Source organism: Biomphalaria glabrata, chromosome 12, assembly GCF_947242115.1.
Source record: "Biomphalaria glabrata chromosome 12, xgBioGlab47.1, whole genome shotgun sequence".
In the NCBI taxonomy this organism is placed as follows: domain Eukaryota; kingdom Metazoa; phylum Mollusca; class Gastropoda; family Planorbidae; genus Biomphalaria; species Biomphalaria glabrata.
Genome location: NC_074722.1, coordinates 5869480 through 5884598, shown reverse-complemented (window position 1 = coordinate 5884598; position 15119 = coordinate 5869480). Strand labels below are relative to the sequence as shown.

At 35.3% G+C, this 15119-nt stretch overlaps 1 protein-coding gene across 1 annotated transcript; it reads right to left on the bottom strand.

The window, feature by feature from the left end:
- Nucleotides 1–2661: 2661 nt before the first annotated feature.
- Nucleotides 2662–12469, bottom strand: LOC106072467 (39S ribosomal protein L16, mitochondrial-like). Its single transcript, XM_056007000.1, has 5 exons — nucleotides 12291–12469; nucleotides 10040–10108; nucleotides 6796–6953; nucleotides 4644–4907; nucleotides 2662–2964 (listed from the first exon to the last, which is right to left on the bottom strand). Exons 1-5 carry the CDS (start codon nucleotides 12355–12357, stop codon nucleotides 2770–2772), a joined length of 753 nt encoding a protein of 250 aa, XP_055862975.1. The 5' UTR covers nucleotides 12358–12469; the 3' UTR covers nucleotides 2662–2769.
- Nucleotides 12470–15119: the final 2650 nt, after the last annotated feature.

The following is a 15119-nucleotide window of genomic DNA, read 5'->3' as shown; positions in this document are numbered from 1 at the left end:
ATTCCACAATTACGGGTATTGCATAATGCCGTTTTTTTATCGCGCGTAGGATTGGCGTTTTCAATATTTAATGACACCCCAAAATGACAATTTCGTCTATATATTTCAGGAGATATGTATGAGTTTTCAAAAGATTTTAATAATTTCCGGATATTTCCAGGACTTTTTCGTATATTTTGCAATTTCAGGAGATATCCAGCTCCTGGTAAATCGACAGGAGGCCGCAGGAAATCTGTTATATAAGTTTTAAAACCTAGAATTATCGCGGGTCCTATGAAAGTGAGGGGCCCACTGCGGTCGCATAGGCTGCAGTGGCCTGCAAAATAGCGGCGTATGCTACGCCGCCGGTCGACTAGTTATTCTTATTCCACGATGAATGAAACCCGTATGGGGACTTTTACTTTTTTTTAAATAAAGTTATGTAGCTTGTGTACGTCTGACTCGCTAGCAGACAGCTGTTGTGAATTGTCCCAGATCCGAGTGTGTGATATCAAAGAGTCATTTCTTAAAATGGTTTTCCTTGCCTCTGTATCTGCCACCTCATTTCCACTCAATTCCCACGTGAGCGGGGACATACAAGGATGATTTGGACAGGTCAGTTCCTTGGTTCCGCTGGGAGTTTAAGGTTCTTGTCTTAGACACAAGTGGTGTGCCAGCTTTTACACGTAATAGTTTGATGTCTACAAGATCTTTTAGTTTTAAGAGAGGGAAACAGATCGATCACTAGAATCAGTTTGATATTACGTTAGAGAGAGAGACAGCATGCGCAAGCGATAGAAAGATGAAAAGCGAGAGAAAGAAAGAGAAAGGGAGATAAAGAGAGAGATAAAAGAGAGAAAGCGATATATATATATATATATATATATATATATATATATATATATATATATATATATATATATATATATATATATATATATATATATATATATATATAAGTGAGATAAAGAGAAACAGAAATTGAGAGATAAAGAGAAATAGAAAGCGAGGGGGTAAAGAGAGGCAGAAAGCGAAACAAAGAGCGAGATAAAAAAAAAGCAAGATAAAGAGAGAAAGTGAGATAAAGAGAGAAATAAAGTGAGAGAGAAAGAGAGCTAGAAAGTGAGAGATAAAGAGAGATAGAAAGTGATAAAGAGAGAGAGCAAACTGACATGTTTTATTTACTACACCTACTAACCACTAGGGCAAGGAAGGGGCCGGGGCAGCGTTGTTAGCCCCCCCCCCCTTCATTTTGTATTTCTCTCCTTCAAAATGTGGTCCCGAGTGCTGCCTGCCTATTTCTACTCTAAATGGAACATTGCATTGTCACTTTGCTTCACATCTGTAGTAACCTTTCAGATGAAGCTTCATTATATGTTGTGTATTTATATTGTCCTTTGAGAGAGATACTAGATACAGACGTTACTTCAAAAAAGAAGATGATTACGTCCTACGCGTCATGCATTTAGTCATGCATATTATCCAATGACTTAAATTCTGCCAAGTCACTGGTTTTCCTGGCTAGCTCAGGCAACCCATTCCATGCTCTAATAGCACTAGGGAAGAAGGAGTATTTGTACAAATTTGTCCTAGCATATGGGATGAGGAATGTGCCTTTATCTTTGTGTCAGTATTTTATTAAATTTTGTTTTTGTATTTGAAGATTATGGTTCAGTGTTTTATGTATAATGGCTACTTTACTTTTGAGTCTTCTGTCCTGAAAGGCTTTCTAAATTTAGTGATTTTACTAAAGGTGTTACTCTAGTCAAATGTGAATATTCGTTTGCTATGAATCTCACTGCTCTATTTTGTGTCAGTTTCTTAATGTTTTCTTGAGTTGAGGGGTCCCAAACGGAGGATGCATATTCTATTACTGGCTTAACCAAGGTTAAATAACATTTTAGTTTTATGTTCTTATTTGATTTAAAGAAATTTCTTTTAATAAACTCTAATGCTTTGTCTGATTTTTTGATAGTTTCATCAATATGGGGATTCCATGACAGTTTTTCATTAATCATAACACCTAGGTATTTTGCGTTTTTAGACTGTGTTACTTATTTGCCATGAAAAAGATAAGTTGAATTAATTTGTTTTAGTTTTTTTGTTACTCTTAATAACTGACATTTTTCTGGGTGGAAAGGCATGCTCCAATTTGATTCACATTTCTGTAATTCATCTAAATCTCTTTGTAAAATGTCTTTATCTTGTGTTGTTTTTTTGTTCTATATATGCAATCATCTGCGAATAATCTGACTTTTGTTCCTGAATAAATGCAATTTGGTAAATCATTTATGTAAATTAAAAATAGTAGTGGACCTAAGTCTGTTCCTTGAGGTACGCCTGAGTTTACTGTTATTGGTGTTGATTTAGAACCATTTATTATTACAGTTTGTTCTCTCCCTATCAGAAAATTTTTAATCCACTGATGCAATGGCCCATCAATGCCTAAATATTTTAATTTTTTAAGCAAACTTTGGTGGTGAACTTTGTCAAAAGCCTTAGAAAAATCTGGGCAATAGCAATTGGCCAAATCTATGTCAATGTAGACGAGGATAGATTCTAGGCTCATAAGTTTGCCTTGAGGAATCTTATGTCCAGAAAACTATGCAAGAAATATTGTAATTTACTATTTTTGTGCTAAATATAGTTCACTAAAATTGTTAACAGAATAACTGCCAGTCATTTTGAATAAAATAAATTTTATTTTGTTATGAAATTCAGCCATGTGACACACTGTAGACTTACACATTGATTGGCACATTTATACTTTGAAGGTTGACTAACATTTTCTCACAGATACTTCCCAAACCACATGTAATCATATCTATTTAAATACTTGCTACATCCAAGAACATTGTTCTGCACACAGAATTTAAAAGTGAACGGATTCATGTTGTTCTCCTCTACCCACTTCTCTTTCTCTTCCCTCTTCCTCACAGAGTCGTGAGTGATGATTCGTGTCCTGAAGCCCAACTTTTTTTGAATCTAAAAAACAAAAAAAATATAATAAAATAATTAAAAAAATTAAAGCATTAAAAAAATTATTTCAGAACATTCACTGAAGGAAAGTTATGATCATAATTCTGTGAATAAAAAGTGTTTTTTTTTAATAAGTCAATGTAATATAAAAATACACATGACTTAATATTGTAGGATATTTTCCAGTGTTCATCTCATTGTTTGTGCTTTCTACAGGTTTTTGAGGCAACAATTCTCATTAATACTTATTTTTCACCATATCTTTAAAGGCCTTTATTAAAACAAAACAAAAAAAGGTGTGTTTGGCTGAGTGGTATAAAATGCTTGGCCACTATCAAGGGAGCTCGAATTCTAATGAATTAACTAATTGGTTAATTGTTTGATCGATTCATGAATTGTCATTGACCAAGAATAATTGTGCAAAATTTCAGATTGATCCAAGAATGGGAAGTGTGAGAAATAACATGTACAAGATTTTTATCAGACAAAGTATAAGATTTGTAAAGGGTTCTATCTACACTCAGAAGTTGATTGGAAAAGCACTTGGCTTCCCAACTGATTCTTGGGATTTTAAGGGCCACCCAACTCTAATAATAATAACGGCATAGTCTTTTATTCCGGAGATAAAGGACGAGTGCAGTGTTTTACATGACTACGCAAACCCAGTTGCAGCCTGTATATTTTCTCATACCTGATGCAGACAGAGCAGAGAAAGTGGAGTTGTTCATTGTGCTGGCCACATGGCACCCTCATTACCCATCGGTCATAAAAACAGATGAGCTTTACATGATCTGCTCCAATAGATGGCAATATCAGAATGAGAAGCAGAGCAGCTGCAATTTGAATGCATGCGTGCATTTACTCTAGAAGATGTACATGCCGCTAGTATTTATACTTGCTTGTTTATTTTTACCCCCCAAACTTTGTTTTTAAAAAGTGGTACAGGATAAAGCTGATTATAAATGTATTTCAAAAGGTATAGAATATTATTTTAATGAACAAAACAACTGTATTGTATAATATGTAACTTATCAAAAAGGACTAAAGTAATAAAGTAAAAAAAAAAAGGACTAAAGTAATAAAGTAAAAAAAAAAAAGGACTAAAGTAATAAAGTAAAAAAAAAAGGACTAAAGTAATAAAGTAAAAAAAAAAAGGACTAAAGTAATAAAGTAAAAAAAAAAAAGGACTAAAGTAATAAAGTAAAAAAAAAAGGACTAAAGTAATAAAGTAAAAAAAAAAGGACTAAAGTAATAAAGTAAAAAAAAAAAGGACTAAAGTAATAAAGTAAAAAAAAAGGACTAAAGTAATAAAGTAAAAAAAAAAGGACTAAAGTAATAAAGTAAAAAAAAAAAGGACTAAAGTAATAAAGTAAAAAAAAAAAGGACTAAAGTAATAAAGTAAAAAAAAAAAGGACTAAAGTAATAAAGTAAAAAAAAAAGGACTAAAGTAATAAAGTAAAAAAAAAAGGACTAAAGTAATAAAGTAAAAAAAAAAAGGACTAAAGTAATAAAGTAAAAAAAAAAGGACTAAAGTAATAAAGTAAAAAAAAAAAGGACTAAAGTAATAAAGTAAAAAAAAAAGGACTAAAGTAATAAAGTAAAAAAAAAAAAGGACTAAAGTAATAAAGTAAAAAAAAAAAGGACTAAAGTAATAAAGTAAAAAAAAAAAAAGGACAACTACTTACAGCCTTTAGAACGTCGTACACCTCCACTAGCTCACAGCGTCCTCCCATCTCTAGTACTACCCTCTCTGCCCTAAATGGAAAGACATAATGATCGATAGGACCCTTTCCACCGCCCATTCTTCTTCCCTGACCTTTACGGCTGACAGCTTGCCACAGATGGTTAAATCTCCAGACAGCAAACATGTAGCGCTCGTCCATTTGTTTCACGATAATCTGACGCACAGCCTCTGTGTCTTTATGAGATATTCTTCCTCCAGTTACAGCCTGGAAGCAATACGTACACAAATACAATGAAGCTCAGTTTAAACATTTAATAAGGAAATTTTAAGCTATTTAGTTCAACTTGAGAATGAGACATTTTATAGTTCAACAAATATGCAAGTCAAACTTGATAATGAAACTTTTCACTGTTGACAAATGAAAAAAATTCAACCTCGATAATGACATTTACAAAATTAGCAGTCTATATTGATACAATTATGAACAACTTGGGCCTCCCCCCCCCCCCCCACCAATCCAAAAAAAAAAACAAAAAAAAAACAAACAAACAACCTTTTTAATCACATTTGATGCAGTAGCAGAAGCTAGGGTTTTAGACAAATATAACACACCCAGCCTTGAATGTCCCTGATTTGATTCTGTAAATTTATTAATGGAACCTAGCTTAATCACTAGTGACTATAACAGTAGCTATAAACAAGTTTAGATCTGCCACAGATGACACTCTCTGCAATGTTAGAATCAGGGAACATTAGTTTAATTCCCTTTGTCATGCGAAGAGAGAGAGATTAAGCTTAACCACCCTTTCTGCCAATAAAACCTCTGCCATTCTCACTTTCATCACAAAATAACTTTCTCTTGAATTTGGTGGTTTACAAAAAAATTGAATTTAAGTTTAGAATCTAGTCTAGCTTCATTAACAGTTGATTGGTTTAAACATGCATAGATTATTTAAAAGGTATTTTAACAAACCCATGGAACTGTACTGTCCTGAATGCGCAATACTTGATCTAGACCTATTACCTATATAAAGCTAGAATAGCCAACTTTGACCCATGAAAAGAATTAGAAAGGATACCAATAAAACTATTTATATGATGGTGGATATTGCTGCTTTTGAGTTGATCTACATTTAGTAGCCTATGTATAGATTAAGTGCTACTAGATGTAGTTAGTAGTCATCTTTTTTTTTTTAAGTAACTGTATGGTATAAAATAAGATAGTCTAAATCTATAATTATATCTACTTTAGATATAGATCTAGATTATTTAGTTATGGATCTTGTACACACCTAGTCACATATGGAATCTAGACTACATCTAGATCTATTAAGATCTTACTTCTAAATCTAAGTTTACATAAATGTGTGTCACCTGATTTCGTAAAATGCAATACTAGATAAAATATTTAGGTATAGAAACTAGACTTTGTCTAGATTCTATAAAATATAAAAGTCAAATGAATTATATCTAAAACAAGCAATCAATTAATATTATCAATTAGTTCCCAATCAGCTTGAAGACTTGAAACAAACTGACACATTAGAAGGAACCCTGCTTTATTTAATCAAGATCAACAGGATCTAGTAAATATTTTAAATCTATTGTGTCAGTGCTTAAAAAAACAACAACAATATTTTTCTCGCAGTAGATCTAATAAGAAAACTCTATTTCCAGATAATATAGCACAAAAAAAATATATAATATAATATATACATAAAAAAGTTCTACTTTAAATAACTTAAAAAAAAAAAAAAAAAAAAAAAAAAAAAAGCAAGGTTTAAAAAACTTAATTCCTGGGTAGATCTTATACCCAGCAATATTTTCAGTTTTGTTGGAAATTGTTAGGGAAAGAAAAAGTACACATCAGATTTTCTCGTTCTGACCAAGACATGAAGAGCTCTGCATAGGCAGAAGTGGAAAGAAATGCTGGTAACTTTCCATTGCATCCTAACACACTAGTCTAAAACACACACTGAATTCTATAGCAGTAAGAGTGAGTGGGTTGAAAGGACAGTGCTTGACTCTGAAACATAGACGGTCCTTTGTATACATTGCACACTTAGTAGTCTCTTCTCTTTTTTGTTACTTTGAATAAACGAATAATTTTGTACTAATACTTGTTGTTGTTTTTTTTACATATATATGATGACCTGTAATCCAAAGTTTCCATACAGTAACTTGTTCTGAATTAACTCTGGGCCTCTCATTTGGTGCAGATCTCTCATCATCTTAGGTGGTCTGATACCAGGGTCAATGGGAGGAACTTTGTCAATCATTTTTAACCTTCTGCGCTCTGGGAAAGCAACATCTGGAAAGAAAAGATTTACATATAATCACAGTTGTTTGAAGATTCAACACAGAGAAGCTAAACATCATTTTGAACTTTCAAGTCTGTTACATTCTTTGAAATATTTAAAAAAAAAAGTTGACAAATTTATTATGAGTACACAATGAGTACAGTATTTTGTGATCTATCAATAAAGCTAATCACTCATTTCATCTGCCCATTGACTTTCATCGTAGGGGGGCTGTGACTATTCGCGTAACTAAATCCCTCCACTTTCCCTCTTAGCAAGATATCAAGAGAGCCTGGTCCATTCTTTTATGTTACCAGCCAGCTTTTCTGTGGGGGACCCTTTCTTTGTGCTCCCTCTACTGGACCTTGAAGAATGGCTTTTGATAGTGAGTCTTACAATATGACCAAACCAGCTCAGCTTTCATGTCTTCAAAGTATTGAGGAGTTCTTTTCCTGTCATCTGATACCCAGCATTTTTCTTTAGCATTTACCCTCAAAAGCTTCCATTCTTTCAGCCTCAGCATTCAGTATCCAACTTTCACAACCATATAAGAGTAGGGAGCCTACTAGCAAAGAATACAGTGTTTTAGCTAATAGATAACTAATTCTTCTTCTTCTAGCCAGCTTTATTGCTGCTGAGCTGTGAGTTCTTTTGCAGACTGCCAAGGAAAAAAAGTGTGCTGTTTTCTTCAGTTGTTCACCACTGCCGTACAGGGTGTTGGTTATGTTGGGCTGTAGTGGAAGTATGGTCTACCTAAGGTGAATTAGGGAGGGGCATTCAAAGAGGATATGGTTTACGGTTTCAAAGGGGTGGGCGCAGTGTCTGCAAAGGGGGAGTTGTGTGAAGTTTATTTTGTTCAGGTGGTAATTTAATAGTGGTGTGTGTCCTGTTCTTAGTTGGAAGATTGTAGATTGTTCTTTGCGGGGGAGAAAGTTAATACTGTCCAGTTTGTTAGGCGTAGTCATTTCTTTGTACATGGCTCTGCCTGTGTTTCCTGATGCCCATTGGTGGAGCCACTCCTCTTTGTGATTGTTGACTAACATTGACCTTAGGGTGAGGTAGTTCTATCTGGTAGGTAGGTAGGTCTATCTGGTTGTTCCATAGATGAACTTATATAAGATAGCTTATCTGCCTTTTCATTTCCCATAATGCCAATGTGTCCAGGGATCCACTGTAGTGTGATATTGATATTTAATTTTGATATCATCTGATGGATTATCACAATGAGTGTTGTCAACTCTCTTGGGCTGTTTGAGGTGCTGCTGTTAAGTGCTTGCAGAGTAGATTGGGAGTCTGTAAAGACAACAATATCTGATGGTGGTTGCACTCCTTCATATAATTTGTTTTCCACTGTCTGTAGTGCTATGGTGATTGCCTCAATTTCGGTTTGGAAGTTTGAGCAGTAATCGCCACAGGGTGCGCTTATCTCAAAGTGTTTATTTTTAGGGAAGACCAGGAAGGCACCAAGACCAGCATTGATGGTGGCTTTGAAAGCCGATCCGTCTGTATAAATATGGATAGCTGTTTTTTGATAGCTTTCAATTGTTTCAAGCGTGCCTACTTTGAGCTCCAATGGATTTGATTCTTTTGTTAAGGAGTTATTTAGTAAATGTGTTTTGATAGTTGTTTGTAGTTTAGTCCGGGTGTAATGTTTGAAAATCTGGTAATTTTTTCTCTGTTATTGGGTAGGTGGTGTTTTAGGGCTAGTTCGTCAGTAAGTTGGATCAGAGTCCTTAGCTTTTTTTTGGTTGTTTTTCCTATTTTTCTGTGTTAGTAATTTATTTGGATGATCATCCTCCAACCTTCTGTATCTCTCAATAGCTTCTAATGCTGCTCTGTTGCGCCTTAACTTAAGAGGTTCAATATTGGAGTCTATTTCACAGGCCGTTGTGGGGGTAGTTCTCATACCTCCACTAATTAGCCACAAGGTTCCAAAGGACTGTCAATGCCGGGGGTGAAAGTGGGGGATAAGCACCCACTTTCCAAGAAATGCTCCCATGGCTTGTGTCTCTAAATGCCTCTGACAGTCAAATCGAGCTCCTGGCCTTCACATATGATTTTCCCAAAAATCCGACGGAACCTGTTTACAAACTGAAAGGAGAAGGGATGAAAGGTGGAACACTGGCGCCTCAAAACCAGTTTAGCTTCGTGTTGATGGGGCACGTCAGCCTAAATAACGCAACCCATCTAGGAGGAAAACTCTGACTCCAAACCTCCACTCTGTGGCGATACTCCCCTGTGTGGGTATCAGGGCTTGGAAATGACCAAGAGAAATAAATAACCCCACTGCCTTTCCACTTGCATTTCACTAAGTGAATAATAGTGGACCTTCCCCCCCCCTCTAGGTGCTTTTTGACGGAGGTCTGGATTGCACTACACCAGACGGAGGTCCTTGTCTCACTACATTCTTATACTAGATATAAATCCATCATGAAGTGTTTTCTTTCTGGATCTGGTGAATGTGATATCGTGAAGGGGCCTGGATCCAGGATGTGACGATTCCACAGGGCATACCCAGGGCACAGTCCACTTTAAGCTTTCTACTGCAAAATAGTTTCATTTGGAGAGCTCTGTGGATGGCGGAGAATGGACCATTGGCCAACCCCACCTTGTCCCATGGATATTCCGGTTACAGTCTTCAGACCTAGATGTTTCCTTTTATGTCAGTATTGGAGACAATTGCCAAGACCGAAAACTCCCTTAAAATGCGGGGACTATATATTTATATATTTAAAAAAAAAAAAAAGCCAGAGGAAACACCCAGCCTACACTAAATGCCAAGGAAAATAGATAACTAATAAATAAGAGAATTAATATTTAACATTTCATACACATTTCATACACAGAACATTAGTAACAATTTAATGACTAAAATTGTCAAGACCAAACAAGGTCTAGACATGAATTAAGATAGATTTTTACAGCTATCCTAAGACAGAAAAATTATGTCGAGTCGGAATAATAGTAATAAAAAAAAAAAACTACAAAAACCTGGATTTATTGTAATTTTACTCCTCCCCTTCCTGTGAGCCTTAATATAATTTTTTGTTCTTGCCTTTTGACGAAAAAAAAAAATGTCACCAAGCTATAAACTTACTGTCATAGTTAGGCGGTAATTTGAATGATCCCGTCAAACAAGAGGAACAAGATATTCCGCATCTGGAGTCTATGGAAACAAATTATAAGCATAGACTAAATTAAATACATATGAGAGAATCTATATAATTTCTAGCATTATTATTTATAGAATTTTAATAGCCTTGACATGTAATTAATAATAATATTTTTGTCATTTTCCTTAGTTAGATTTAAAATTCTAAAATGGTTGATGATCGAAAACAATATCAGATGAATACACCACAATTTTCCACTTGTTCTAAAGTTAAAGTAGATCCAGATTATTCTAGATCTAGACTTGTACAGAACTAAGCTGTTGTCAAGTTGTATACATTGCGCTATGAAAATGGAAAGGGAGATCCTAAAGGATTAACTTAGTTTTTAAATAACGAAGGTCTCCTGAAGGGCTTTATACCACGATATAGGGGACCTCAAAAAGGAAACAGCAAAGAAACTACTGTATATAATGGGCTTTATAGGGAAACTGTTGACAAGCCCTTGGATGAAGAAATTTTAAACTTCACCTGGTGGACAAACCATTTCTCATCTTAAGGGCATCTCAGTCATTAAAGAGGTTCTAGCCCAAGTAAATCAGTGCTTGGAATTTCCATTCAGTGTTTTTACAAGGCAGCTAGACTTCTTTAATGAAAGCCTTGATGTCAACAATCTTGTTTTGGAGACACTTTTGTTCTGCCCTCAGGATGAGGAAGTGAAAAGCAAGATAAAAGCCAGCTTGTCTTCAATTGCAGAAGTTATCAATAGGCAGTATGAAAGATATCTTTGGATGAATGTGAGGAATGAGCTGAGCACTGAGAATGAATCTGCTAGGCTACACAATATGGATCCTGAGGAGGTGATTGGTATGTATAGTGCATCTAAAAAAATTGCTCCTAATGCAACAGCATGCTAGATCTACTCAAGAAATCGTGGTAAAAAAAATAAAACTGCAGCCTATTTAGATTCCCTCAGTGACTCAGCTAAGAAAGAGGTGGTTGAATAGGCTATTGGTGCTTCTCGTCATCCTTGATCTATTCTATACTAAGACTAAGAATGTCTATTGTCTAGTCTAGATCTGGACTAGATAGAAGTAGATGTTATCGATTTAGATCTAGTCAATCTAAATCATACTACAACTAACACTAAATTGGATCTAGATTGTAGAGTAATGTAGAGAATCCAGATCTAGACTAGATATATACAATGTCACTCAATGTTTTGAATCGATAGCACTTCGATTTTTTTTTCTATACAAATGAATACGGGAATCAGGGATTCAACATAATTAATTTCTACTAATGAACTTACAAACAAAAAAAAAGTCACGTTGGTGTATCAGCTAACTGACGGTACCAACCTGGTACCAACCCGCCACTCCCTCACTCTCGCGTTCTTCATTTCTATACTAAATCTAATTTCTTTTAAGAACCAATCAATGTATAAATCTGGACACAATGTGTTCCCCCACCTTTTCTGCCCCCCCCCCCTCCCCCAATAGGACGGCTTAGCGTGACCTCTGTGACCGCTTGTAAGCTAGTCAAGAGAGGGGGAAAAAAAAGGATACAAAATGCGTAACGCGACAGGTTAAATGCGTATATGCGTACTGACAGTCATTTTTGGGAGATGTTGCGTAACGAATACGCATTTTGCGTAAAGGTAGGCAGGTCTGATAATCTATCATCAAATTTTTTAAAAATATTTGTGACATACCTAGTGTAACATAGTAACACCCCTATTTATTCAAAAGTTACTAAATGTATTGTTATCATCATTAATTAGCCCTGACTTGACAAGATAGATGATTAGATCTAGAATACCTACTCTAGCTAGACTCTACTAGTAACTAGTTCTCTAGATACTTAATTGAGAATATACTCAATATACTATACTAATGTCTAATGATACAGACACTAGATTAATCAACACACAATAGACTAGTCACTAGTGCTAGTCTAGATCTCTATCTAGAATCTAGATACTAAGATAGAATCTAGTGAGTCTATTCGGTCTCACTGTCTCAGTAGACGAGTAGTCTTGTCTACACTAGTGACTTAGTGATAGTGTGAGTCTACTGAGTAGTGAGTGTCACTGACTCTACACTCTTTTATGAGACTCTTACTTTACTCTACTCTACTCTGACTGAGTAACTCTCTGGCGACTCTCTCTCTAGTCTCTAGACTAGAACTCTTGATTTTAAGTACATTAATACTCTTTATTTAATTATATTGACGTACCAATAAGTCGACCAGCAGATTTGAGAATAGGAACAGTAAATTGTTTACTGCTCGTTATAAAATGCATTGTTTATTTTTTTTTAAACCTAACTTTCGTTTTTGCTAAGCTAGCCTAACTGGTTCAAGCCCTTAGCTTTCGCCCTTGCTTTCCATACTGCTAGATTTAGATCTACTAACAGTAATCTTAAAAAGTAAAAGAGCTCCAAAGTGATTTACAGTGTTCGTATCACAACAAGGACCAACATACTGACCTATATATTTTATTATTTCCCTTTGTATATCATGTCACATGAGTCAGATGTTCTTGTATCTATTTTTTTTTTCTCTGTAGACTCCAGTAAGTCTGCATACCCTTGATATGAAATTAAGCAGTAAGGATAACTATTCTAAAGTTATTAAGAAGGAAACGTACAATTGTTTTACAAGTGCCTGGGTCATGGACGCCCGCTGGCAGGTGCAAGGGGTGTACATGCGTCCCCCCTCCCCCTTTTTTTTTTTTACACGGGCAAGTTGTTACAAACACTATATCGGTATAATTTGATGCGCTATCAAAAATGCGAAACTATGTTTTAGATGTTTATGGAAACATATACAAATAGTTATAAAATGAAGTTGATACCTTTTCGCATTTTAAAGTTATCAGGAATCATTGTTTTGACTGTTCGGAAATTCGCCCCAATGAAGATTAAGCATTTTGAAACAAATATTAATATTAGTTTATTAATAATTATTTGTTTTATTGATTCTTTTTTATGGATGCTACCTAAATAGTATTAAGCGACTTTTTCCTTAAATGTTTACAAAGGCTATGCCAGCATCAACATACAGAAAATATGCCCTCTGAGCGCAACATTTAGTTTAAGAAAGAAGTTCCCTAGTCCTACTATTTAGATAGGTTGGAGGTGGGTGCATTAATGGGAGAAGTGAACAGATAGTTTACAAATATTACATAGAAAAAATAAACATTATTTTGAAGAAAAACCCTTGGGGGAACTACCACCTTCTACCAAGCGCGTCCCCAGGTGGCGGATAGGGGAAAGACCCTTAGATATAAGGGTTAGCTGTGAATAGCAAATAAACAGCCGCGGACTAACTGGTTTGCAGTCATGGAGGATGAGGTGAAGTATTCCAGTGGTTAGAATATTTACTAAAAACATCTCAGAAATCCAGGGAAATGATTGCAAAAAGCAAGTATAGGGCGCTCTAACTCTAAACCCGGGTAGATGAAACCCGTTAGCTGGGGATAGCAGTTCATCTAGGAGAGAAAACTCCGAAAATAAACACCTGCTGCCTTGCAGATGATCTTGGATGATCAAAGGCTATAGGAGCACACCCAGAAAGAAAAGCAGGCTGAAATCGGAGTCAAAGGGCCTCCTGGCGCATAACACATTGTCACGCAACCTCATCTATGTAATAACAATGAGAACGATGAAGAAGAAGAAGAAAAACCTACAGCTTTTCTTGTTAGGTCTAAACATTTCAGAACCTCCACATATATATCATTCTTTCACGACGACCTGTCAAGGAAACTTCTACAAGAACAAAGTCTTGACTAAATATATTTATATATATATGTGCTATTTCTTTTAGACTTAAGACAAAGCAAGATATGGCGATTTTTTTAATGTGACATTTACTCCATACCCTGTGTCAACTTACCCGAGTGTGGGGCAAGATGTCACAACCTCAACCCATCCACGTTTCTGTTGTATAACTCTGATAAATAAATAAATTAAGTGTATTTGATTCACTCTAGTTATTGTCTGAATGTTACAGCATGTTAAGTTTGGTGAGAATCAAGGAATTTTGAATATGTTTAAAACATCAAAATGTGAAAATTGTGACAACTAGCCCCACCTTCCCCTACCATACCAATTCATTAACTTCGTCTAAGTAGCAAATTCATATCCCATTAGTCTTACAATTTGTGCATTACCAAACAAAACATAACTATAGAAAACCATGTGAAATGTTTATAACAGATAGTTGTAAGGATCCTTACATGGTCGGCCATCAACTCCTAATTAGTCTGGGCTAGTCCATTAGGCCTACAATAATAACTTTTCAAATTAAGAAGACGACATATGAGTTTATTTTTTTTAATTGCCGGTCAGGGGAGGACTGGGTGTCGAAATGTGCCTGGGCATTTCTATACAATCCGGCCCATAGCCTACCTGTCCTCAAAGTCATTGTGTTAGTTTTGATAATGTATCGATAGGCATGCATACAGTGAAGTCTAAATCTTATAGAAATATACTCTAAATGTATAGACCCTAAAAGGATATTAAGCCTAGTAGAAGCACTATCTACGGATGTAGGCTATCACAATATTTCGGAAAATGTGTTAATTAAAATAGTATTACACTATTGAGTCTGTAAAAGGTTTAAAAAAAACGCTCAGAGGGCCCTTTTAATTAAAAAGGTTTTATAAAACCTTAAACAATTTGATGCTTGCCATAGTGGCATCCATGCGGCCCTTCGTGGCCCACCCACAGGGCATTTGCGTGAATGCCCATATAGCCAGTCCGCCCCAGTTGAAGGTCCTGAATTTCATCTAACATCAGACTATGAAGTCAAAGTTTAATCTAGAATTGTGTCAAGTTACAATGTTCCCTTTTTTCAGATCTTGCAATCTATGGGGCATATAAGATAAGATAACTTGTATTGATCCAATCAAATGGAAATTCTGTTTGACTACAATTGACAACCTCAGCCTAACTACTGTACAATAACAATATAGATGCACAATATAGATGCACATACGAACGACATCCACACACGAAAAACACATACACACTCATAACCAGCACTTTATAAATAGACTTCTAT

Bases quoted from the DNA above. Each gene is read 5' to 3' on its own strand.
- LOC106072467 (XM_056007000.1), bottom strand. From the start codon at position 12,357: ATGCATTTTATAACGAGCAGTAAACAATTTACTGTTCCTATTCTCAAA. The intron at 10,109-12,290 runs GTACGTCAATAT...TTGTTTCCATAG, and splicing joins ATCTGCTGGTCGACTTATTG to ACTCCAGATGCGGAATATCT. The intron at 6,954-10,039 runs GTAAGTTTATAG...TTTTCTTTCCAG, and splicing joins ATTACCGCCTAACTATGACA to ATGTTGCTTTCCCAGAGCGC.